We start from the raw sequence: 26,003 nt of genomic DNA, 5'->3' as shown, positions 1-26,003 counted from the left end.
AGGAGTCGAGTCAAACTGCTTTCAAATCCCAGCAAATGAAAGCAATAGAAGTTTGGATATTAAAGAGGCTGAGGAAGTGCAAATATATAGACTCATATATAGACTCCAAATCTCTTCACGAGGTAAAAGTAAAGATTAAAAACACCTATAAAGACAAAAGAAACTTTCAAAAGAAAAGAATATATTAAAAAAATATTGAAAACACATCAAAATACTCTGTAAAAGGATATTTTAAAGGTTAAAAGTACTACCGAGCACTTAAAATGACAAAAGTAATACAAAATGACTGAAATAGATAAATAAATAAACATTGTTTAGTGTTTTTCCTTTACAATAAGCTACTGTTCATGCTCATAACTTTTCTTTCCAGTGCTTCAGTCTGAATTTTGGAAATTCAATGATAATATTTAAGTATCTCCACTGCACCAAACTGCCAGTTCCAGAATCCTCTGAACTGCAACACAAAGAATTCATCGTTTAATAAACTCCTGTATTTTATGAACAAGCCACTGTGGTTTTCTTTATTTTCTACAGTGGGATTAAATCAGTCACAGCCTCCATGAAATTCACTGAATAAACAAAGAGAGGATGCAGCCCAGTGACTCTTCTCTTTTGGAAAACATGAGTTGCATTCACTGAACTGTGCGAAAACATTCTTCATCCCTGAGAATACATTGACACACACGTTGAGCAATGGCTTGTAAATGAAGCAACACTCTTCCTGTTGACATTGTGCTGCACCTTTTGTCTGTAGCCATAATAAACGTTAGATTAAACTCTCTCTGCAGACTGTGGTGTTAGCGCCACCTGCTGGGATACAGCGGTAAGAACAGGGAGCCGGTGACATGTATTACACCGGATTACAAGAGTAATTTACAGCGGAACATAATCGCCCTGTTATTAATGAGCCAGTCTTGAGAGAGGCATAGCTGTTGGTCACAAACTAATGATAAATGATGGACTCAAGAGTAAAAAAACTGAAATACCTCGGATCATAATTAGCAGATTCCCAGGGTGCTGTTATTATTTCAGTTTAAATGTCTGAAGCGTTTCAGGGTGACAGCAGCCAATCAAACAGCTCTTCAGACAACTACAAAATGCATATCTTTGTGTACCTTTAACACAAGCACACAACATAAAGTGCATATTTACCTGAAAACCCTATATGCTGGTTTGTTATTGATCACAGCCTCATCTCCTGGGACCTACGTCTCTCTAGTCCCCTGCCTCATCATTATTGTTATTTTACTTTACAGCAAACTATCATTAGCAGCAGTGTTAGCTTCACATTTGTCAAACAGAAGTAATGAAAGTCACAAATTAGTTTTCTTCACCTTCTTAGACGACCTGATGATGGACACGTAAAAATCCAAACTTCAGGTTTGAAGCACAATAACAATTTAAGTAGATTGATTTTCAAATAGACTGATAGAAAACTGCATTTCAACGAATGACAGACATTTCACTTCTTTCAGCTCCATGTTTAAACTGAGTTCTACAGATATCAGATTGAAAAGATTAGCAAAACAAGCAGGAACTCCTGTGATTGAATGGTTTGGTACCTGAGATTCCCTTTGTGAGTTGGTGACTTTGTAATATTATAGGCAAATCTTCATTATGGCTGCCCGCAGGTGGAGTGATTAGCACTGCCGCCACACATCAGAAAGATTCCTGGTTTGAATCCCTTTCTGTGTGGAGGTTGCATGTTCTCACTCTGTCTGCATGGGCTTCCTCTGGGTCCTTATTGGTCGATGATGGATTGGATGGACAACTTTATGACAATTTCACCTCAACATGACAGGGCTACAACATTACAATACAAAACCTACCAGCAACAATAAACAAACAAACAAATAAACAAATGATTGCCATGCAGTAAACACAAAATTACGTGATCCAGTGTTTTATTTCAGGCAGACTTGTAGCCAAAATACTCCAGAATTATATCAATAAATCAAAATTTCCCTACAAAGGATGTTGCCGTAGGAATGCCGTCAAAAATAAAAACATCTCCACTGCACCAACCCTTCATCCAACCAACACTTCACAATCTCAGCTGCACCAGGATTCTTCCTGAGGTTGTTTTCCTCAGATATCAACCGCAGTCACCTCAGACCCCATGAAGGCGACAAAGCTGAAAATGTTTTGTTGTTGTTTTGTTGTTGTTGTGTTGTGCTGCTCGTGCTGCTCTGCACCTTCCCGCCTCTCAGAGTCAGAAGACGGAGTCAGAGTGTTTAGATATATTCTGGTAATGCAACTGTGGAATCAAGCATCTCTACTACAGAGCGACATGATCTCTTCTGGTTTGCAGATTCACTGAACCAGTTTGGGTTCGATCTCTAACCAGCAATATTTCCCACACTGCTGCAGAATAATGCTGCATTTTATTCTTCATGGAGGAGACTGTTTTCTGCAGCTATGAGTTTTGAAGCAAGTGCACAGAGGGAATCACCGTTGAGCCCCTCAGCCCTTTCTGTCAGGGTGCAGGGTGTTGAACAGAACCTTCACACAGAATCTCTGGGTGACACCAGGCCTGGGGGGGGGTTGACTTCGGATCACTTTCCTGTCTCGGTCAACAGAGCAGCGTTTGTCTCTTTTTTATCTCTCTCACAGAATCAGTCAGTGTTTTTCACGAGAGCGTTCCCTACTAACACGGCTTTGATTTTCTTTCACTCCTGCTTGTTTCAGTAGTTTGGCAAGAGGCAAACCGGATAAACACAACAACACATCGGTGGTTTCCTCAAAAACTCGAGCCACAATGTTGTTCTTTTTGTGGCGCAGGATGCAACATAACTCTTTTCCTGCGTGCGGCTTTGTCTGATTTCATGTGATGCAAACCGAGGGATGATGCTGATGATGATGATGATGATGATGGACAATTTGGAACAAAGACAGGAAAAGCTTGTCTCCCGTCCAAGGTCACAGGCCTTTCTACTGTTTCCTCCCTCACTCCCTTGATTTGAATAGAAATCAACTCAGCATTCAGTAGGGCAAAGTGTGTGTGTGTCTCTGTGTGTGTGTGTGTGTGTGTGTCTCTGTGTGTGTGTGTGTATTAGAAAGCTGACGTGGACTTGGTGTGATGTGGTATTTCCTGCATTGGGAGATAATGGGATTTGTGATTCGACTACATGATCACGGTTTAATGTTGAACAAACCTTAATGACTGAGGAGAAATTTCAGAAAGAACAGATTAATAATTCATTAAAGGACGTCACGTTTGTTTTACTGGAACTATTTTTGGTGAGCTTGGGTGTTTACAGTGTTGTGCATGAACGATGAACTGAACGCAACTCAATTAATTAATTTTATATTAATTCAATATAAAAAAAGGAAAACATTTTATTTAAAAAAAAAAAAAAAAAGCTGCGCGCGCAATTCCTGCGCAGTGGCCTTCTGCGCAGGATGTGCGCAATGGGCTTCTGCAGAATGTGCATAATGGGCTTCTGCGCAGGATGTGCGCGCGCAGTTTTTTTTTTTTTTTTCATTTAATTTAATTAAAAAAATATATATTTAATTTAATAAAAAAAAATTATATTTAATTTTATATTAAAAAATGTTATATTACATTTCATCATCATTTCTCCGCGCTTGTTCAGGGGTAAATGATGCTGGTCTTCACAGGTGACTGACCTACGCAAGCTTGTAGCCGCCACCCCCCCACAGGAGATTATGTGCTTGTGTGTGTGGCTGCGGCGCTTCCCGGTTCTTCCCGGCACTACGCTGCTGGTGCGAACAGCCAAAGTATTTAACATGGGCGAGGAAAGGAGGCGGAGCGCTTTTCACAGCGCTTCTACCTCTGGTGCGTCCCGGGGTTAGAGGATGATGGTGAGACGTTAATGTATTGTTTTACATTGCATGTGTCACGTCATGATGAATCCGTCTCCTATGTCGCCTGTACCAGGAGCCGCCCCTGTCACTGGTTATCTTGGCTCGCTGTCTGGCCGGTAACCAGCCGTCCGGACCGCTCCGTGAAGAAGGAGGAGGAGATGTTTCTTTACTTGGAATGCGGCCACTTTATTTCTCGGATATACAGCAGGAGCAACACTCGCATCACCTCTAGGTGCTCCGTCACTTCTCCTTATAAACACACTTCTAGCGTATTTTCCCACAATACCCTGGTGCACTACGTCACACACTACAAACTTTCCTTAAAGGGGCAGGCCATACCTGCAACACAACAGCTCTCGGTCTCATGTACAGATGGCAAGAGAAGCAGAGACGCAGACTCTGCAACTACATCCGAGATCCGATGCACCTTATTATTATCTGAGGGATTTTTACACACTGTCTGATAAACATTCCGACAGTAAAGGCAAGGGGTAGTGATGGATAAGGTTTTCTTTAACAAGTTAAGTCTTTCATTCTCACTGTCCACTTTAAAACTATGAAATGAACTGAAATATGAACTAGTTCAGAATTTAAATGGTGAACTATGAACGTGAACTATTCATGTTTACTTGTATGAACTGAACTTTGAACTTGTTCATGAGAGTAGTGAACTTGCACAACACTGACTGTTTGTCATATGTATAATAAGAAACTTTACAATATGCAATTATTACAAATATGTTCATTAGTAAGGATTCAACTCTGCATTGGTAGAAAGTAACTAAGTACATTTACTTGAGTATTCTATTGAAATACAAGTTTAAAGTACTTTTATTTAAATGTTTTGCATTTGTGAGTAAAATATGATTGTTATACTGTAAGTTGGGCTACTACTATATCAACTTTTCAGATTAAAGGTTTAAAACCTATATGGATTGTATGCTCCTCCTACAGGATACATTAAAGTACCTAAAGGTATAGAGAATACAACTGCTTTTATGTTGGTGTACTTTTAATAATAAATGAAATACTCTTCCCTGATTATGCCTGTGTACTTTCACTAACGTAAGATTAACAGTTTATACTTATTGCTGTCGAACGGTTCTCTCCACTCCTTCCCTCACTGGTTTCGTGTGATTATACTGGGAGGATCTGGCGCCCTTATCAGCTTCTATTATTCTATTTCAGGTGCAGGTCATAAATAACCGTTGGCTGCTGTTAGAGCTTCACAGGAAGTGCTCTCCATCGTGTTTGTCCTTGTGAATGAATAGATGACGTGATACTGCCCTCTCCTGTGCACTCGGCAGAGTTTGAGCTGCTCTCGTGGATTCAGTTGTGAATCACTGAATGAGCTGAATGAGCTTTTCTCAGACTTTTCTAGGACCTTTCACTAACAGCGACTGATCGAGTCCTGATATGTCAAGTTCCTCTCTGACCCATTTCTGCCGGTGAAAGAAAAAGAGACGGATGCTCTGTTAGGAAATTACAATGAGGAATTGTTATGATAAAAATCGTAATCTTATCATTTTGAGATGGTAATTTTTTTTTGACGTTTAGTAATTATTATTATTTTGAGATTATAAGTCGTTACATTCAGTTAGTATGTCAGTACTTTTACAGTAAATACTGTATTTTGTCATTATTTTTAGGTAATTTATTTAAAGATAAGTTGTTGACTCTGATTGTTTTTCAGAGTCAACAAACTGATTGTTTTTGAGATACTAAGTTTTTCTTAGAAAGTCTTCATTGAGAGTTCGTAAGTTATAATTTGGAAAATGTTTTTTCAGTGTAGGAACTTAAAGATGTAACAAAATTCACCGTCAGGAAAACTTCATGTGGGCAGGGCTTCAACTTTGGGGACTTTGTACGATAACGTCATGCTCCCCCTCTCCCCCCCCCCCCCCCCCCCCTCTCTCTCTCTCTCTATTTCACTCTCTCTCTCTGCACACTCTGGTGTATTGTTGGGTGCAGAGCCGGCGTTGTATAGAGCTGATCTGGAACCAGCCTGAGTAGTGATGAGCCTGTGTAAGTTCATAAGTGCGATCATTACCAGGGGCTTGTTCGTCCTCGTCTCCCTGGTCGGGGTGTGGAGGGTGACATGGGTGAAGAAAGATCCGAACTACTGGCTCCTGACTTTCCTCTTTCTGCCGCTCGTCCTGGAAATGATCATCACCCTGAAGAGGCGCAGGGGAGAAGACTACAAGTGGTGAGATGCAGTGTTGTGGTATTTGAATAAACAGCAGCCTGTAACAAGGTTGTTATATGTTGTCTAACTCTTGTATTTGTACATGATGGAATGCATTACTACCCTCAGTCGACCCCTACCCCCCAGCCTGTAGGGACCCTGCATCCTGCTCGTCCCTCTGCTGCTATTGTCTAACCTCCCCCGGGATACTGAGGAGGGGTCCTGCCCCTTAACTTTTCATTCCTGGAACTCAACTTTCAACGTTCTTCCTCCATGAACGAACTTCATTTTCTTGACATGTAACCTACAGTATAACATTTGAGAAGCACACGCCCGTGCATGAAACATTTACAAGAAACAGATGTTTTGTACAGGAGCATCCTGAGGTTTTAAAGTGAGGCAATGAAATATGCATCTGTGTGGCTGTGAATGGTGGTCACTTTTCTTATTGATGAGATTATTTTCTCTGTTGTTAAATAAGTAAGATGAGTTCAAAACAGTTTGTCAAGGAGGAAGTACTCACACATTTGAGTAAAAGTACACTTAAATTGTAGAATGGAAATAATATATACAATGAAAATAAAAAATGTACAGGGAATACATTGTAAACATATACAAGGTTAAACTAAAAATCTTATTTTACTCAAATGTACTTAAAGTAAAGTAAAGTAAAAGTACTAGTGAGTATATCCTCCTCCCCATAATGCAACCATCTCCTACATCTCCACGGCTGAGTCTGGATCAGTTCCCCCTCGCTATTGATTACATTCATCCATTATGAAAAACAAGGTGAGCGTGTAACTGCAGAGTAGAGACCACCGATATTTGTGTAGATCCACAAAACCCAAATATATCATAAAAAATATACCTCATTTATCGAAAGTGTTGCATATTCATTATTCATCGTTAACTCCATGCGTCTGTATGAAGTTTTGTTGATGAGTCTGTGCTGGTTCTCTTGCAGGTTCTCTCCTCCGATCTTCATGTTCCTCATCAGTATCATTCCATCCATCTGGCTCCTGGAGCTCCACACCCAGGACAGCGAGACTCAGGTTCTCCACAACAGAAACAAAAAAACACTCAGTCAGCGTGTAACACTTCAAAAACAGCAGTTCTCATTTCTTCCAAACCTAATCTAATAACAGATGTTTGCGGGCGCTAACACAAAGTTGCATTTGATAATTGATTCATTTATTGATTCTTAATTTTAAATGATTATCTGTACCAAGAGAGAAGTATGAGCGTTTTCCTCCTTCGTCTCTTTCCAGTGCAAAAAGGTTGACTCTGACAGTTTGAGCAGAACATTCACGGTGAACGACAGCCTCGGAAACTTCACACACCAGGACTACCTGAAGGTAAAAAAACAGATAAGATCATTACTCTTCACTTGGCTTGGATAGTAGAATATATTCTCTGTTAGGATGAAACACCTGCAAAGCCCAGAAAGTGAAAAGAATGATTCAGTTTTTTTTTTTCTCACAGTGAATTTTTGAGAAACCTCTTACACGGTAGTTTGGAGATATAGGGGAAGTGAAACCAATGACCAGTTCCAATGAACAGCAGACTGGGATTTCTTTCACCCATTCAGTGTCACGTCATCACCTTGAGGCTGCCGGGCATTCAGACTCCAGGAAGTCAACCACTCCCTGACACAGAAATAATCATCCATGTGACCTCCCATAGAAAACAAGCAAAGTTAGAGTTATAATGTCAAACAATTGACATTATAACTCTAACTTTGCTTGTGGCTCAAACAAACATATTTCAAACTGATCTCCAGACATTCTCCGGAAAACTCAAATGTCCCAGTAAGAGCATCCAAACATTCCTCCAATCATCCTGCCAAACAAATACAATATAATAAACACAATATAATAAATACAATACAATCGCTCAGGACGGAAAAAGCGGTTCCATGCACGTAGAAGACCTTGGTGACAATGATGAGAACCTTTGGTGACAAGGGCTTTAAACAAAGATATGTGATCCGTGCAGAGGAATTCCAGTGACGTGTTGTATCCTGCTTCTGCCTGCTGCTCCAGAGACCTCAGTTTGGATGTGAATGTGTGAAAGGTGTGGGCAGTTTGGAGCTCATGGGACTAAAGTGTCAACCAAGAAATAACTGAATGTCTCATTTACACCGACAGCTCATAAACGAGAAGTTGTCATCTTTCTGCCCCAACGAATGGATCCTGGCCCTCCACCAGATCCTGCTCATCCTCCTCATCGTGGGGAAGTGGCTGCTCCCCCTGGGGGGCGGAGTCACCCGGGACGAGCTCTCGCAGCTTCTCCTGATCTTCATCGGCACGGCGGCGGACATCCTTGAATTTACGAGTGAGACGCTCTTGGACGTCAAGTGGGTGGCCATCGCTCTTCACATACATGTTTCATAGTTTTATCGGCGTCCACACGCTTTTACTGAAACTACTAACTTTTCTGTTTCTGTGTTTCAGAGACACAAAGAGTTCTGTGATGGTCTACGTTATTTTAGGTGTGTGGACTTGGAGCATGTTGCAGTTCCCCTTACACTTGGCCGGTGAGTGCTTCATTCTGGTAATCCAATAACTCTGGTGCGCACTAAGCAGTTACAGCTGTTTATTGTTGTACGTATCTCATTCCCAGTGTGGGACCATCTCAACAACGTGTTTAGGAATTGGCCTAACATCCCAAAAAGTCAACACTGTCCACACCAACGCTTTATGTAAACACTGAGAGCTAGTTAAGCTGCTTTTCTATCTGTGGCCAAGTCCCCCAGTTTTGAATAAACCACAAGAGTCCTGTCAGAGATATGGGAAGGTCCTACTGAGCGACCTATAGTTCTAAAAACAGAAATGAGCAACAGGAAAGGCCGGGAGACTCCAACAGTTTTTAGAAATGCAGAAAGTCTTAAAAAGGAAATCCAGTCTCACATGTTCATTGCATTTCGTGTCCACTTCTTATCTTTGGCTGATTATGGGAAATAACAATCAGTCAAAGGCCAAAAGACAGTTAGTCATTTTAGTCAAGGAAGAAAGAGCAGAACTTAGTTCTCGGAAAAGACAACTCACGCTAATGATCTCAATTATTCATAACCTGGACTTGAGTAATTCACAAATAGATGTTGAGATTCTTATCTGTTAGTCTATCTTCATAATGCACAGAGCACTTAGTGTTTGAATGCACACTGCAGTTTATAAATGAAGCTACTCTTCCTTTCATTGTGTTCTGTGAAGGCCAGCAAACCCAAGTTTAAATCCCACGGAGGCGAGGAGGCTGAGGATGGTTAGAGGAATACTTCTTGCAGGGTTAGAGGAATGGGATTTGAGCAGGGCAGGGGGCCCCAGCTCTTTCCCCCTATGCTGAGTATAGGGGAAAAGCTCGGGCTGAGCCAAGCAAAGTGTCGGGGGGGAAAGGAAGCTGAGCCGAGCGGGGTCCAGGCGCAGAGGAGCAGGGTTGACAGGGTGAAGGGCCGGAGCCGGGGGAAGAGGAAGAGGAAAGGAAGAGGAGAGCGGGGTATGCAAGGGTTCAGGCAACAAGCTAAATTTCGTTTTGGGTTTAGTAAAAGTCTCCTTCACAGGATGGGATGCAGCAGGAAAACTGCTCCGGTTCCAGAACACACACACATACACACACACACACACACACACACACATTGGGGAGAGAGACTGCTGACATGTACAGTGTGTGTTGGTATTTGTTATCTTCATAAGTGGATGTAAGTCATTTTGTTGGTCACACACAGTGAGTTCACACGTTCGATAATCATCTACTTTTCAACCAAAATCCCTCGCAATCATATCACAGGCTCTTCATAGGTTGATGGAGTTGAGCCCTGTTATCAGGGAAGTTTATTCACATTCTGCATGTGGAACAAAAAAAAATGTTTTTAATTGAAATACAAGAAAGATTACCATTGACAGAATAACATAAGATATGGTAAGATAATTGTAAGATAGGATGAGTTATTTTAAGTTAAGTTAATTTGACCCTAATGACAGAACACAAACACTTAATGTTATCTTGGAAGCAGTTGTATAAAGCAGTTGTTTTCCATCCAAAAATAGCAGTAAAAGCTGTAACACATTACTCCTGCTCTCAGTTTCCTTCCAGCGTCAACATCTTGTGTTGTTATCTCTTTATTTTGAAAAGTGGTGAGCTCCAAGCCGGACATGGAGAATGAGCAGGGAGTCCAGGAGCCTTCCCTCTTGACCAAACACAGCCGCGACGTGTGGAGCATCATGGAGGCCTTGTTCATCCAGGACGGGCCCTTCCTGGTGGTCAGGCTCATCGTCATGATCTACTCCAAAGTCTTCCACCAGATGTTGGGTTTCTTCACCATCAAGAACTTCCTGGTGGTCATACTGAACCTGTACAGGCTGGCTGTGATATGCCAGGACTACCGACCCTCCGGCAGCAGCAGGGACACCGATCTCCCGTGAGTCTCTAATGAGATCAAGGGGAAGACGGGACGGAGACATGTTAAGTTTTGCACTCACAGTCGACGGGAAACAAGCTCAGAGGATGAAAAGCTGTGAATAATTATCTCACACTTGCGAGGGGAAGAAGCCGTCAAGTTCAAACTCCTCTTGACTTGACTCAACTTGAAGCTCACACTACACATCATTTACCCTCTAAATTCTAATGTAGCTGCTTTGACAGAAGAACCGATGAGACATTGAAATCAAAGAAATTCCCGGCAGGGGGGCCAGACAGTTAAGGAGAAGAGGGAAGCAGAGCATAACAGGAAAAGGATGTGAGAGATACCCCTGATACGTTTACGTGTAAACACTTTATGCACATTACTAAAGCAGCCAGCACAATACAGTGTATGAAAGAAGTCCCAGAGCACAAGAGGCTGCTTATCAACGCAGCACTTCCAGTAAGTGAAGCCAAACGGCTGCTCGGACAAGGACTGTCCAGATTTCTCACTGTGTGATGCCCAAAGGACAGGAAGCGAGGAGGACAGAGAGACACAGTATACTCAATGACACTGATGCTCTCCGGCTGTGGACTGAGACTGAGATTGGAGAACAGCTTTCCTCCCCTATTTATTTACTTTCTGTGTATTTACTTTTGCACAGATAAATAACAGCCCATAATGCAACACATTCCAGAGTCCAATCGCTAAATTGAGCTCAACACGATGTAACGTGTACGCCACGCTGTCAAAAAACTGTTTACTTCCCTTCCCAGACAGATATTAGTGTTCCGACCTTCACTACACTTTACTAAAAGATCTTATACTTGAATTGAACATGCATAAAATCAAGGTTATGAATGAATGGAAAAAAAATACTGTCATGTTTCTGCTTTTAATCCGTTATTGAAAATATATAATGAATACCTTTGGCTACCTGACAAACTTATCTGAAGTACTTTCCTGTCCTCTGTTGGAAAATTGAAGTTGAAGCTGATGATGTGATTTTCAGGTTTGCATCTGTTTCTAAGCTTGAACCTTGTCCCTCTGCCCCTGTGATGTTTACACTCATCACTACATCCTGTGTGTTAAAGTTGGGGAGGTCTCCTCTGACTCGATTGGCTTTTATATATTTTTATTACCAAAGACCTCATTGGGATTCTTCCTTCTAACGGTGCCTCTGTGATGATCTTTGGTTTTTATTATGATCAAACCTCCACAGTCCTGGCTGAGGACCACAGGTGACCACATCTGTCTGAAAAACTCTCTATCCTCTTTTAAATCTCTCTGAAAGACACGTTTTATAAGTGTCTTTCCTATTCATTATTTCTTTTTTATAATGTTTTATATTATCATATTTTTACTCATTTTTATTTCTGTATCTCTGCTCTAATGCTATGCGACCTTCAAATTTCTTTGGAACTGTCTCCTATTGTTTGCCTTCAATTATTTAATGTTTAACCACCACCGCCCCTTGTTACTTTATTTTGAAAGGTGTTATATAATAAAATGTATTATTAACCATAATTTTATATGACTTTTTTTTTTACTGGTTTTATTCTATGTGTTACTTTTTGTATTTAATTAACTGTAATTTTTTTAATTATATTTAAAATAATTGTGCATCGTTTTAATGTTTTGTATCTTTTAAGTCATGTATATTGTTGCTCATTATTACTGTATGTAAATGAGGTTCAGCCCCTTGTAATGTTAATCACTGACTTTATAAGGGAAGTTATAAGTCACTGCTAATGTGGCTGGACTTGACAAAACCTAAATAAAACAGTACAAACCATGGTGAGAATTTTTATATTTACTTTTCATTTTATCACAAAATATGTCTTATACACAGGCAGTGATTTCATGGAGATGAGAATACTTTATAATGAAGTATTCTTCAGCACACCTTGTACTATTTTGCATTAGTATGTATTTATTTGACCCCCTACTGTGACCTACATTAAGATAAATATAGATAAACACAAATATCCTCTGAGCACATTTGTTTATTTAGTTATTATGATAATGGATCATCTCACAGTATCTGCTTCTCTCAAGGTTTAATATAAAATCAGTTTTAAATCTGAATTCCCATTGAACCATTTTAATCTTGTTTCACAAACACGTTGCACTGGCGCCCCACTGTGGACATCAGAGTATCAGCAGTTGAATTGGAGTTTTTCACAATGAATCACTGACTGATATTACATCTGCTTCAGTTTGATTTGCATGTTGGCAGACTACAGCAGCCTCAGGTTGTATCCAGGTGTCACTCCCTGTATCGCCTCACCTCTGACGTTCGGGCGTAGAGACGCCGTCTGTGACCCGACTGTATGAAAACCGGTTCCTTTAAAGACAACATTTGAAATAGGAAATTTGAACCGACATCATCAAAACCACAATCATCGACAAGCCTATTGGTGCGAACACTAAACTTGCATGTAACCTTGAGGTATTAGTGTTTTCTGACTGTGTGAAAGTTGTATTTGTGAAGCTTGAAGCAGAATGTAAAAGATCAAATCCAAGGCCTTCTCCTATGGTCTTCTATATATATATATTTATAAAGAAATAAGTGATGCAGTAGCTGCAATGCTTTAATACCATCAAATCCATAAAACAAATACAATATTTATAAATCAAGAATAATATGGAGAATAAGACCATTCCAAATAAAACCATCATAAAATAAAACTAATTTATCAAAATCATATTTCCCAGAACCAACAATTACTCTTCCTTTCTAAAACTAACATTGTTTTTTGTTCCATTTTAGAATCTTTGCAAATACCTGTAGACACTTACAGTTGACAGATGAACCATGCTGGAGAAATACTATAATTATGTCAATAGCTATAATTACTGCTCTTGGCTGCAATATGAGTCCTGAACGTCCTGAATCACTGATCCTGAATCTCTCCCTCCTTTATCCCTCCTCTTCTACCTTTCCTTCTCTCACTCTCACAGCTCAGCATGTATCTACCTGTTGTACCAGTTTACATCTGAAGTTTACTGTCATGATCACTTTTGTAAGAGTTTTAAACAGGAGCCTCAGCAGCTACAACCTTTAAGAAAAATGTTATTTAACATTGAAGAGCTTACAAATGCTATACACACTTTATGGTATCAGAACAAAATAATTAATAATAAAATGTCAACTGGGTACAGTATTAACGTGGATCTGGATAACATACGGATGTGGGCCACTTCAGGCAAACATGTGACCTTAACTAAATGGATGTGAACCTGAAGTGACCCATATGGTAAATAGGGAATATGGCCCAATTAGTTCAATAATAACTCGGGCCACCTTTGGTTGACATGGGGTATTGCTGAGGCTTACTTGTGACAAATAGGAGTGGATGACACAAGTGCTATCATAGGTATATGTGGGCCACATCTATAAGGGGGTATGTGCCTCGTCCGGTTGGGGTGAGCACAGACAAACGGGGGAGAGAGTGATTGTCATGTTTAAACTGTGTCAGACTGGTACTTATAATAAGTGATTAATCCCAGTGAGACTTTCTGACTGGTATTCTCACAGGAGACTAACCCACGCGCGGCTTCCTCCCGCCTGGTTCCTCCCGGTTGTAATATGACACCTGAGCTCACTCGGCTTTCACTAGCCCGGCCTCTTCAGGTCCCGGAACAGGTTGCACCGCACACACGGGTGGGGCTCTTGTCTTCTCAGCTCCCCCCCACACACACAGACACACACAAACACACACTGACTCCACCCGCGCAGAGACGCACCAGACGCGCAGCACCTCGGACCCAGCAGCTCACTCGACGGTGCCCACCTTCCTCCTCTCGTCTCCGGTCTCCACACGCCACCAGTCGACCGACACCATGTTCCGCTGCGGGATCGCCTACCCCCGCTGCAGGTGGATCGTCCCCCTGCTGCTGCTCTTCGCCATTATTTTCGACATCATCGCCATCGCCGCCACCTACGGATGGGTGGAGGACGAGGACGCCAAGTCCCACTACGCCAGCATGTGGGAGCAGTGCCGGGGCAGGAACGACCACTGGAAGTGCGCGTCGCTCATGGAGTTCTGTAAGTGTCGGGTTGCACCGTGGGATACACACACACACACAACACAACACAACACACACAGAGAAAGAGAGAGTAGCATGACAACAGAGAGGGGTCTGCGTTTTAATGGAGCTGATCAAACCAGCTGAACCAGTGCAGGTCTCACTGGGATGTTAAATTCAACATGCACGCTCTGTCAAACTGGAGGGATTCGACCTCGGGCCACAAACTGAACTTTGGTCTTCGCTGTCTGCATGAGGCTGGATTCACTCAGAGGAGAGGCAGCCTACGTGACTGGGATTCTGCCTCAGCTCACTGGTTCCCACAAGACACAGCTTCCCCACAACTTAGTCAGACAGAGTTACCTCTTCCCCATATGACCGAGGATCCTTCATTGTAGGAAAGGACTGGGCTTCACAGGCAGAAGTCGATAGAAGAAAAGTTTCAAACAGAGTTATGATCATTGTTTATGGTTCCTCGATAATAACAGATTTATGAACTGTACTACTTACAGCAAGGTTGCGAAATGTGACAAAAGACGTATCTTGATTTACGAGGTAGGATGAGACAAACACACACATTCCAAGTCTATGTGAATTCACTTTGTATTTTTTTGGACCCTATAGTGTGTCTGTTGGCTTTACAGGTTCACAACATCATGTTTACAACAAGGAACAACTTCCCACAACCGATGCATATGGAGTTACTCCTTTACTGTGGGGAATGATGTTTGTAGGCTTATTCAAAGAAATTAAGTTAAAACACAGAAAGGGGATAGTTTTTTATTTGATCTTATATTAATAACATTAATTTGAAGAAACAGTTTTTTTTGCATAATGGACAGGTTTGTTCTTTCATAGATATCAGTTCCTCAAATACACCAGATTATTTTCATCAAGATCCATTAACACCCTGGGAAAACGGTCAAACTATTTTCAGCCTATTTCACAACGTCAAAGAAAGTGAAGTGAAATTCCAAAGTTGAACGGGTACTTTCCCGACCCAAATCACATCCTCCTTCCGAGCGTCGTGGAAACCCGCTCAGTTCAAACCCTCCAAACAATCAGACGGGAGTGAAAACACAACCTCCATGTTGGAGGTAACAGTCAACGGATTATGGTCAGAACACCACTAGAGAAACTCTTTTATTTTTTATTCTTTTAAAGAGCATTTAGCCGAACACCTCAGGCAGAGTTATAGAATATTTGAAATAGTTTGTGATCTACACCCGACAGAGAGAGAGAGGGTGAGAAGCAGAGTTTAAGATGGCTGACATGGTAACGCAGATAAGACTATTTATAACTGTTGTGTCGTCCAAACAACAAACTGAGCTTCGTTGAACAATAGATTATTTACACAGCAGCCATTTTGACATGAAATGACACATAAACACAGCTGTATCCATAAGTGTATATCTATATAGATGTGTGTGTATATATACGTAACGCTTGTGTTTAAAATGCTGAAAAAGGTCTTTAACTTTAACTTTCATTTTAAACTTTATTATAGGAATTGAGTACAAACCTTTCAGGCAGATATCAACACGTCAACACTGGCAGTTGTGCTGATACAGCAATAAGGAGAAATTCAAATGAAACGACTAAACAGAAAGAGACATCAAAAATAAAAGATTTCTCGCCGTGAACTGAAACCACGTCTGTTTTCATTCTCTCTCCCTCTCAGCTTGTATTTGAGTTGTTCCACACTCCACAGTCAAAGTCACCAAACAAAGACGCCTCTGTTGTTCCTCTTATCAGACGCTGTGGGAGTCGCCGAGCTAGTATCACCTCAATCCAGTTTATGATCTGCAGAACAAGTCAACGAGACCAGTGGTTCTTTTTACCTGTTGTTTTCCACCAGTTGCTCACTCCCTGTTAAAGGTTAATGGTGTCAGTGCTTCTGGAGAATCCTCAATCAAAGCTCTGATCACCTAATATCCCGATAGTGGCAAAGATTATCGGTTTTGAGATAAATGACTGTTAACAACTCTGCACTAAGGGGAGTGTTAAACCGAAGCCCGACCTCAGGGCTGTTTGAAGTGAGCCTTTGCCAACTCCCCGACACAATCTGGTACACGGATCGGTTTTATCTAATGAAGTGCGGTGTAGGGTATATTGATAATGGATTGATAGTCTAAGATCCTATTTTCTAACAAAAATGTCCTATATGATGTTTCTAGGTTCTGATGCACGAGAGTTGGTGCTTTTCTTGGTCTGTAATGGCATCACCTTGTCCTCTAAAACATGGTGATGTGTATTTTTTTCACATTGTATATTCTAATGGATGCATTGAGAAAACGATCGTCACATCGGTGGATGAGGAAAATAGTTGGTACACACTTGTGTGCAAAGTTCCGTATGTGTCCATATAACGTAAGAGTGCAGCCATAGTTATTTTTAATATAGAAAACCTTTACAAATGGCATCAAGATGTACAAATGTGTGAATGTAGCTGTTACAGCCCACGTGTTATTGATAAGAACTCAACTTAGAGCTGAATGGGAAATTATATTTATTGTTTTAGTTGTTTTTTGGGAACATACTAAACTGTCTCCTTAACATCTGGAGAGAGGAGTTTCTTCCCTCATCTCGGTTTCATATCATTGATTTTGAAAATCTTTAAGGTTTGGATTGTTGGTCTGAGCTTTGACTATCGCCTCTGGCTTTGAGAAACTTAGGTTTTTCCTTAAATTGTCTTGAAGTGATAAAAATAAACGGTTCTTTTGCTCCACTCTCCTCAGCAGCAGCAGAGAATCCCATTAGAAATTATCAGCGTGAACTCCAAACACACAGTTCCCAATGTAAACTGTTGTGGAGGCAGGGCTCTACTTCCTGTGAGCGTGTGAGACCACACATTGTTTTTCAGGAATTCTCTGGTCTCGCTTGAAGTCGTAGATCAGGATCTTTTCTTTGTGCTAGTTGCTGCCGTTTTGGTGTAAAGCAGTCGAAACAAAAGACGGCCTCAGCTGCCAAAAGGCCACTGGCTGGATCCGTGAAACTTTTTGGCTCTGAAGCTCCCCTGGGAATTCTTGTATCAGCACTTTGTCCTGTGAAGGTTTATATGTTCTGAGCTTAAAAAAAACAAGGAAACAAACATGAGCAGCACAAGATCCAGTGATGAAAGTAGATCATCACTGGATCTTATAACTTCCAACCCATGTGTTATTTGGGGATTGATGCTGATATCGATACTAAGGATTAAATCAGTTTCTTATACTGATATATCGGCTGAAAACATATAAGTTGATTGACATCCGATGAGCCATATAACAGAAATTGTATTTTTATATACATTTTACTATTTCACAAATCAGTGGGACACTATCTAATTACTCAATGAACCAGTATTTTCATTGTTGGTAAATCTATTCACCATTTTCTCAAATTTCCTTTTTGTTCCAAATCGCCCAGCTTCATTTTCTAGAGCTCAAGATGGTCGTCAAGTTGAAATTCCATTTTTTTATCCCTTTGTTATTTTTGTTTGTATCTTTTATCTGATATTTGAGAGACTGAAACCAGTTGGCAGCCATCTTTGCAACGACTTCGGGGAGTTTACACAATCACTTGTCCAATCTGATTAAAAACGACCTAAGTTCCAAATATCTCAAGGTTTCATATCAACGTCTTGAGTGTGAAACAGTTTAGATCTGACCTTGAGATAAATACATCTGATCATCATGTTCTTCCGTGTTTGTTCCAAGTTACCACACTTTGTAAGTGTTTAAAGTTTGGCTGGCGATTTGCGGTTCAATGGGAGTGGCCAAGCATGTGTCATAACATTTTAGAGATTAGTCTCTTCATGATTGTGAATGTGGTTTGTCTGCGTGCAGGTTTCGCCTTAGAAACTTGTTCCGAGGAAAGCTGAGTTTATTCCTGCTGCCCAAAGGAAATCATTATCCACGTTTGATAAACATGAGCCTTGATTGTGCGACCAGGTTCCCCAGACGTGGACGATATGACACATTTCCCCGCGCTGAGATTTGTGTGTGTTTGCATTTGTGGAACCCAAAAAAAACCTTTGGATTGTGATAATACTGATTGTACTGATTGTGTTAATGCAGCCGGATATCCTTAGTTTTGATCAGAGGAGGGAAACAGAAGCCCAAAACAACTGGATGATGTGATGTGAGCATGATCGAGACTGGCAGTTTGAGTATTCACCTGTGACACATACAAGCACCCACACCCAGACATGAATTCATTCACACAGAGTACAGAACGTTCCCAGGCTTACGAGGGAAACAGGGGCAGACATGAGGACACAATGCAACAATGATTAAAAATCAAACTAGAATGTGACTAAGTAGAGCAATTAAACATTTCATTTCACTAAATCCCAATTTCTATGTGGATCTGCACCAAATTACACACACTCATAGATTTCAGTCCACTGAACAATGAACATGTATATTTTTTTTTCATTAACCTTTATTATTCTTTCAGAAATTAACAAAATGTTTGAAAAAGCCCTATTTGGCAATGCAGAAAAAGAAAATCCTGAATCTGCAGCCGATCTGGATCCTCACTGAAATGTAATGGTTTCTTCCCAGTCGCATAACACATCCAAACAGGTTTTGTGCTAATCGGTCCAGTAGTTTTTGTGTAATCCTGTTTATAAACAAACGAATTGACAGGAATGCAATAGAAACGCTTCTAGTTTATGACCTCAAACAGTGCAGTGCACATCTTTGTTAGATTAAAATGTTTTTACCTCCGACGCATTGCAAGATGTATCTCCCAGAACCGCAGTTGGAATGCTGAGCTAAGTCTTTTCAGAGTTTAGTTTTTATCATCGTGTTCCCTTTTGGGAGAACAGTGTTATTTCTTTAAACAGAAATTGCTCAGACAGAACATTCAATACGAGTTTCTTGTGGCAAGCTGATTTCTGCAGTTATGTGATTGTTATATAAATGTTATGTGGGAGAGTCTGAGATTTGCTGTGCAGCTGAAATCATCAGCGATGTTCTGTTGCTGGACAGTGTTATCTGGAACAGGGATAAATAAAGGAAATAGGGATGGTGGCTGCAGTTTGTCTATTTAAATCAGGGTTCTGTGTGTGGGTGTGTTGCTGTGCTTTAATAATAACATCTCCTCTAGAGATGATATTGCACTGATTTTGTTTTTGTGATCGTGTAATTCATTATTCATAAAACCATGGAGCAAAAAAACGTTAAATAATGACCAGATTAATATCAAATAAAAACAGAAACCTACACTTTATTAACACATGTTTAAAAATCATTGTGTTTGAATGGCTGCTACTTACAAACTGTACTAGTGGGATTTATCACATTAAAGCTCAGGTTGAGCCTGAATTAGTTTAACAGAATTTGATATGAAAGTGTTGCAGAGTCCAAGTGAACGCTGGAGTGAAATGTTTGCGAGCTTAAACGCCACTTAACATTATTATGAGTAAAAGAAAGGATTGAACCTGTTGAACTAGTATTTGTGTGTGTGAATGAGCATGAGCATGATAAGAGGAGTGGCTCAGGCTGAGATAGGAAGCGTTTTACACACACACTGCACCCTCATACAGGTGTGAATAATTTAGGGCGTTGGCTGATCCAGTAACAGTGAACTGGGTGTAACACTTGGATGAAAATCCACATGGTGGGTTTGGCTTCAACCACATAGAAGACACGTTTTGGGATTATCTGCACCAGTTTATTATTCATAACTATCATCAGGTCGGTATTGAGAAAACTCAACCTGCATGTTTTGGTGATGACAGAGGTCCTGTGAAACCTGGTTAGAAGAAGTCAGCAGAAAGTCGAGGAGTGACAGAGAGAGAACTTGCTGTGAAGGGTGTGGCGGCTCCGCTCCCTCTCGGTCGATATCGGCTCGAGGCTCACACGCCTGAGGACAAGCCCTCATGTCTAAATGTCGTTGGGTTGGAGAGAGAGAGGGAGGGAGGGAGAGCGAGAGAGAGAGAGAGGGAGGGAGAGAGAGAGCACCTGAGCTGCAGAAATGAGAACAGAGCACGAAGACATGTTGCCATTAGTCTCCATAGCAAACACCCAGTATTTGGTTCATTTCTGGCATTTTGCCTTTATAAACATGACGATAAGTGTGAAACAGGGAGAGAGAGAGAGAGAGAGAGAGAGCGAGAACTGAACCCACGGAGACTCGAGTTTCAGTGTTCGAGACTTCAGACACTTCAGGAAGAAAGAGAGCGGTGTTAACATAGTGTGAAAACAAATATAACAACGCCTTATTGTTTCAGGATACAAATGCCCAAAATATTAATGAAATGTTTATAGAGGCCTAAAGAAAACATAAAATGCATGTAAACTACACAATGTACTCGAACATGTGACTAATTTGTGTGTTTGTTTGTGTTGGACTCCAGCTTGGGCCCAAGCAGTGGCTGCCCTGATGATCATCGGCCTCCTCATCCTCATCGTGGCCTTCATCCTCTCCTGCGTGGCTCTGTGCTGCTCGCTCAACATGTCTCTTCTGCCCGCCATAGCAGTAATGTTGATCATTGTTGGTAAGAGACACACCCCCACACACACACACACACACACACACACACACAGACACACTAACCAAAACGTTACCATGCCAAACACGTGCTTAACCTACCCACCACAATTCACGTCTAGTCCTTTTGATTAAGTGAACCCAATTTAGTTAATCTGAAATCTAAAAGCCATTTAAAAGTTGGTATATCAGAATGAGCTTGTTTTCATTAAATTAAAATAAATATTACTAAGAGGGGCAGTAGTCTACACCGTTGTGGTGGTTTAGTAATGTGTGTGTGTGTGTGTGTGTGTGTGTGTGTGTGTGTGTGTGTGTGTGTGTGTGTGTGTGTGTGTGTGTGTGTGTGTGTGTGTGTGTGTGTGTGTGTGTGTGTGTGTGTGTGTGTGTGTGTGTGTGTGTGTGTGTGTGTGTGTGTTGGGGTTTCACCGGAGTCATCCAGGTCAAACAGATGTGGAGGTTAACAGTGTCATAGGTGTGAAAAATGTGGAAGTAAGAGATGATGTGTGCACGCCTCACACCAATAGAGGACGTGCGAGGGAAAGGAAGTGGAGAAAGTGCGTCAGCAGTTTTCGATGGAAGGGAAGGGTTTGGTGTGACGTTACCATGGGAACAGCTGGCTCTGTCTGTTGATATGACTCATCACAGACACACACACAGACACACACACACACACACAGCTCTTCACTGGAAGACAGGCATGTGAAGCAGCCAGTCGTAACCCGCAGACGCTGTGATGTGTCTGTCAATGTGCTGAAGAGAGTTCACCTCACTCTGCCTCCATTAAATGACGCGTGTATCAATCAGAAACCTGAGAGAAGAATATTAATAAATAAAACTGAGATCCTAACCTCACTGGCAGTATCCATCTGTGGCTCTTCCACTCACCAGTTATTAGAAATAATGCCTGTGTGTTTGCTCTGTGGATCATAGAAATCAACCCAACATCCTTATATCACAGTTATATAATGTTGACGTGGGATGAAATGTTTAAACCCCGAACTAAAATAATTAATTAATATCAACATATTGTCAGTCGACATCGATAATTATCACTATAAATGTCCAATTATCATTAAGTTTAAAGGCTGATGTGTGCTCCAGAGTGAAGGTTGTAGTTTTCAATTCTTCTTCATGGGCAGAGAATTAAAAGGAAGTGAAAACCTTTCAATTTAAATTGGGTGCTGCAACCAAAGCTAATAAAGAAAGTGTGTTTGCTATTTGCATCGACCATAGAAGTTTGCCTCTGACCTTTTTTCACCCGTGTCTCCCTGCAGTGATCCTCCAGGTCATCGCTCTCATCGTCTACCCCGTCAAGTTCAACGAGGAGATCTTCGAGGGCAACTACTTCTACACCTGGGCCTACGGCTTCGGCTGGGGCGCCACCATCCTCTGCCTGGGCTGCGCCATCCTCTTCTTCTGCCTGCCGCGCTATGAGGACGAGCTGAGCGGCATCGCCAAGAAGAAATACCTCTACTCCTCCGCTTAGAGACATTACCTGCACACCGCCCCAGTCGCAGCCACGTCCCGCCTAACACTCTGAGCCGGATGTTGTCCCGGCCATTAAACATGTACAGTTCCATCATATATCCACGATGCTGCAGTTAAAACCAGTTCAGCGGTGGAGAATTCCTCATCTACCATCCGAGAGGGAAGTCAGGGCGTGATTCTCAGCGGAGGTGGACTGTGATTGGATGGATCAACCGCTTTAATGTACTGACCTCTAGATTAAGTCAGCGTCATTAATATTTTTTTAACCATGCTATTTTTTTTTTTTTACACATTGTGCATTTGACAACATATTTCTCACTTTTTACCTGTAGTCGTCAATGGAAGATTCACCCAAGTGCACTTAACCTGAGGGGACCTCTTCAAGTGTAAAGCTTCGTTTTCTCATGATTTATCTAAGTGCTCATAAAAACTTTGGTAAAAGAGCAATCGACGCTAAAACTTCTGCTCAGAATACTAAAGAAATCATTAATCATCTTTTGTTTTTATGTGCTAAATGGAGAGTCTGTTCTTCAGTGTGTCTTTGCTGTTCGTAAGGAGGCAGAGGCCTAGACTCAGCAGCTGAATGTTATCTATACATATGCTTATATATGTAGTTTTAACTCGTTTGCACCTTTTCAATGCATTTTTCTATAATTCTCGTTTTACTTCTGAGTTCTTACTGACTTATTACCAAAGGGGTATCACTGTGGAGTTTGCTGTGCTGTCTTCGTCCCTGTTTTGAACACTATTATTATTATTCTTCATGTGTCGGATGCTTGATATGCTAGCGAAGAGCAGACGTGCACATTTTCTGACTTGGCTGCAGTTGTTGTTGTTTCTGTCATTTTTAGCTAGAAGCACATTTTAGATTCAGTTTAATTTGAACTTGAGTATTAATCTGTTTACCTGAGCACGATTTTACTTTTTTCCTCTAACGGTCCAGATGTGCGTCCTTGTCATAGATTTAAAGGGAACAATATAAACTCTCATCCTGGGTTTTCCATGTCTTCACTTCAAACTGGGTGCATTTAGAGAAAGAGACCAAAATATTTTTATATTGTCACTTGGAAACACAAAGTTTTCATGTTTTGATTCCATCGTCTGGTTTGATGAGCCAATGAGACGGAGGTATAAAATCCTCAGGCTTCTTCTTCTGCTGTGTCGAATGTATTCTCAAACTGGTCACTCTGGTTTTGCTGCCTCTCACTTGTTCACAGTTACATTTTTGCTCAGACCAGTATTCTGCCTGAACACGACCAAATCATATTGTTTTGTTGCATGAGCGGTAAGATATGTGACTGTTCTACAATTAGCATAACATGAAGGGCGGATTCAAGCAGGTCTACACTTGAAGGAACTCTCTGTGTGTCTCAAACAAACTTTAATCCATAGGAGTGAATCTGTTTCCAGCTCCGACTTTTAAAAAACGAAAAAAATCCTCATTAGTGCGTGTTTGGGTAAAAACTGTCACTTTCATCCCCTTCTAGAAATCTCCCAGCTATTTTCTGCTGTAGTATGAACTGATTCTTTTTGGTAGTCTGTACATTTGTATTCAATAAAGAATTACAGTATTTTAAAGAGTTTACTTGGTTGTTATTATTGTATTAGATGCTGACACTGTGCATGTCTATGATTGGGGAGAAGTTGGAGGAAAGGAGGAGAAGAAGAAAAAGGGGTTGTGTGGACGTGTTTTTGTGCAAATCTTATCTTTTCTCTACAGAGGAATTAAATAATTAAGATTCTCATGGGTGCAACATTTAAGAGAAGGACACTTAAATGTTTATAGGACTGTTTCTATTTAGTCTGAACAAAAAAGACGAGTGAGAGTTGACAGTTGCCTTATAAATCGAGGTGGAGTTGTCTGTCAATAGGAGCAGGGAAGAAATGGACATGTCAGTGATGAAGACCATAATGAGGCTAAATAAAAAAGTAAAAAATCTATCAGATATCAAAAGTGTTGCTTTGGCATAGTCCAGAATGTTCTAAAACAATAGATGCATGGTTGTAAACAGTAAAGAATGACAAGTAGCCGGGTAAATAAGAGAACAGGTTGTGTGGAAACCACTTTTACAAAAGCACAGTGGGTTAAGAATGATAAATAAATGTCACAACAATGATCCTCAGGCTGGAGGCGTGTGTTTCTGGTCAAATGAGGACTTCACTGCAAGATGCAAACGTTTGAGCTCAAAGAGAGAAGGGCTGCAGTCTGGAGGAAGGCGGAGAAAAGAGAAACAAGAAGCAGGAAGAGCTCGAGATCGAAGGCGACAACATGGCGGGCCTGTTATGATTTGAATGTAGAGACACACAAAGGAGCTCTCTGTGTGCTCACATGCATCAAAAGTTTCATAAGTCAACAGGACGATGATCGTAAACATGAAGATAGCAACCAAAGAGTTAAAATATCCTCAGGAAAAGTCAAGTCAATCACGTGATGTGAGTTTGAATGAGTTCAAGACCCAACAAGAATTCTGATTAAGTTGCATTGTGTGTTCAATACACAAAAGGATCGTCACCACAATCCCGAAGTTCACAAACAACTCAAAGATCCACAGATGTGAGTCATGTTTTATGGAGTCAGCGCACACCCAGGGAGACACACCCAGGGACAGGCTGCTGAGGGTTGAACTTTGCTCAGCGTGTCCTGACAGCTCTGGTTTCTCTGTGAGAGGAGTGGAGGGAGAGAAAGAGAGAGCAGGGGGTGACGAAGAGGGAGGGAGAGAGAGAGAGCAGGGGGGTGACGAAGAGGGAGGAAAAGAAGAGAGAGAGCAGGGGGGGTGACGAAGAGGGAGGGGAGAGAGAGAGCAGGGGGTGACGAAGAGGGAGGGAGAGAGAGAGAGCAGGGGGTGACGAAGCGGGAGGGAGAGAGAGAGAGAGAATGACAGGAGGGTGAGGAAATACTGTGAATGGGAGAGGGAGGGCCGTAGATGGAGAGAGAGAAGGGAAAGAAATAAAGGAGAGGAGGACATTCTAAATAACTCCGACTAGAATATTGGGATATTTGCCTCCTCTAAGCTAATGTGAAATAAATACGATTTTCAAGTATTTTCTGCATTAATCTTTGACATCTTGTTAAAAATGATGGACAATGTTGATTATATCTGTGTGTTACTTTTGACCTGAAGTGATTGTTTTGTCAAACCAAGAGTTTAAAATCCTACTGTGACTGAGAAAAGTGTCAAATCAGCAGCTTTGAGAAAATGGGTGGAGCTAACATTTGGAACTGTTGCTTTAAAAGTAGAATGAACTGTTTCTAGAATATCTAAATAGTTGACGGGTATTTTCTGTTGGTTGACTTATCAATTAATTTATTAAAAGCTTGGGTTCCCCTGCTACTTAGTCTATTGGAGTTTTATATTGTGTTTTATTTACATTGTATCTATTGTTTTATTTTTGTCGTGCACTGTTTGCTGGTTTTACTTCAAATATAAGGATAATAAGGATTTTCTTCTATGGACAACTTTAGTTAATCACAAGCTGCACAAACCAAGCCAGAGCAGCAGAGGAACCCAGCTGCCAGCAGGGGGCAGCCTCAGGACATCACATGGAAACAAGCAGCAGCAGACTGCTTGTCAATGTGCTCTGTTGGTGTACTTC

The 26,003-nt window shown here is 41.2% G+C and overlaps 2 protein-coding genes across 2 annotated transcripts; both read left to right on the top strand.

Moving 5' to 3' along the window:
• Window positions 1-5,751: 5,751 nt before the first annotated feature.
• Window positions 5,752-12,204, top strand: LOC128453692 (transmembrane protein 26). The gene is made up of 6 exons (XM_053436727.1): window positions 5,752-6,034; window positions 6,978-7,065; window positions 7,282-7,368; window positions 8,161-8,369; window positions 8,467-8,549; window positions 10,142-12,204. The coding sequence occupies exons 1-6, from the start codon at window positions 5,844-5,846 to the stop codon at window positions 10,429-10,431; spliced, it is 948 nt and encodes a 315-aa protein (XP_053292702.1). The 5' UTR covers window positions 5,752-5,843; the 3' UTR covers window positions 10,432-12,204.
• Window positions 12,205-14,087: 1,883 nt separating this feature from the next.
• On the top strand, window positions 14,088-23,987 carry perp (p53 apoptosis effector related to pmp22). Its single transcript, XM_053436611.1, has 3 exons — window positions 14,088-14,460; window positions 20,788-20,928; window positions 22,196-23,987. The coding sequence occupies exons 1-3, from the start codon at window positions 14,256-14,258 to the stop codon at window positions 22,405-22,407; spliced, it is 558 nt and encodes a 185-aa protein (XP_053292586.1). The 5' UTR covers window positions 14,088-14,255; the 3' UTR covers window positions 22,408-23,987.
• The last annotated feature ends 2,016 nt before the right edge of the window (window positions 23,988-26,003 follow it).

This window comes from Pleuronectes platessa, chromosome 12 (assembly GCF_947347685.1).
Source record: "Pleuronectes platessa chromosome 12, fPlePla1.1, whole genome shotgun sequence".
Classification (NCBI taxonomy): domain Eukaryota; kingdom Metazoa; phylum Chordata; class Actinopteri; order Pleuronectiformes; family Pleuronectidae; genus Pleuronectes; species Pleuronectes platessa.
The sequence above is the reverse complement of the archived record's forward strand: the minus strand, read 5'-3'. Positions and strand labels throughout refer to the sequence as shown.

What these genes read in the sequence shown, in the direction of transcription:
- LOC128453692 (XM_053436727.1), top strand. Translation starts at nt 5,844, where the DNA reads ATGAGCCTGTGTAAGTTCATAAGTGCGATCATTACCAGGGGCTTGTTC. An exon ending in CCCAGGACAGCGAGACTCAG is followed by an intron (nt 7,066 to 7,281) that starts GTTCTCCACAAC and finishes GTCTCTTTCCAG; the next exon opens with TGCAAAAAGGTTGACTCTGA. An exon ending in CACACCAGGACTACCTGAAG is followed by an intron (nt 7,369 to 8,160) that starts GTAAAAAAACAG and finishes TTACACCGACAG; the next exon opens with CTCATAAACGAGAAGTTGTC.
- perp (XM_053436611.1), top strand. Translation starts at nt 14,256, where the DNA reads ATGTTCCGCTGCGGGATCGCCTACCCCCGCTGCAGGTGGATCGTCCCC. An exon ending in CGCGTCGCTCATGGAGTTCT is followed by an intron (nt 14,461 to 20,787) that starts GTAAGTGTCGGG and finishes GTTGGACTCCAG; the next exon opens with CTTGGGCCCAAGCAGTGGCT. An exon ending in AGTAATGTTGATCATTGTTG is followed by an intron (nt 20,929 to 22,195) that starts GTAAGAGACACA and finishes GTCTCCCTGCAG; the next exon opens with TGATCCTCCAGGTCATCGCT.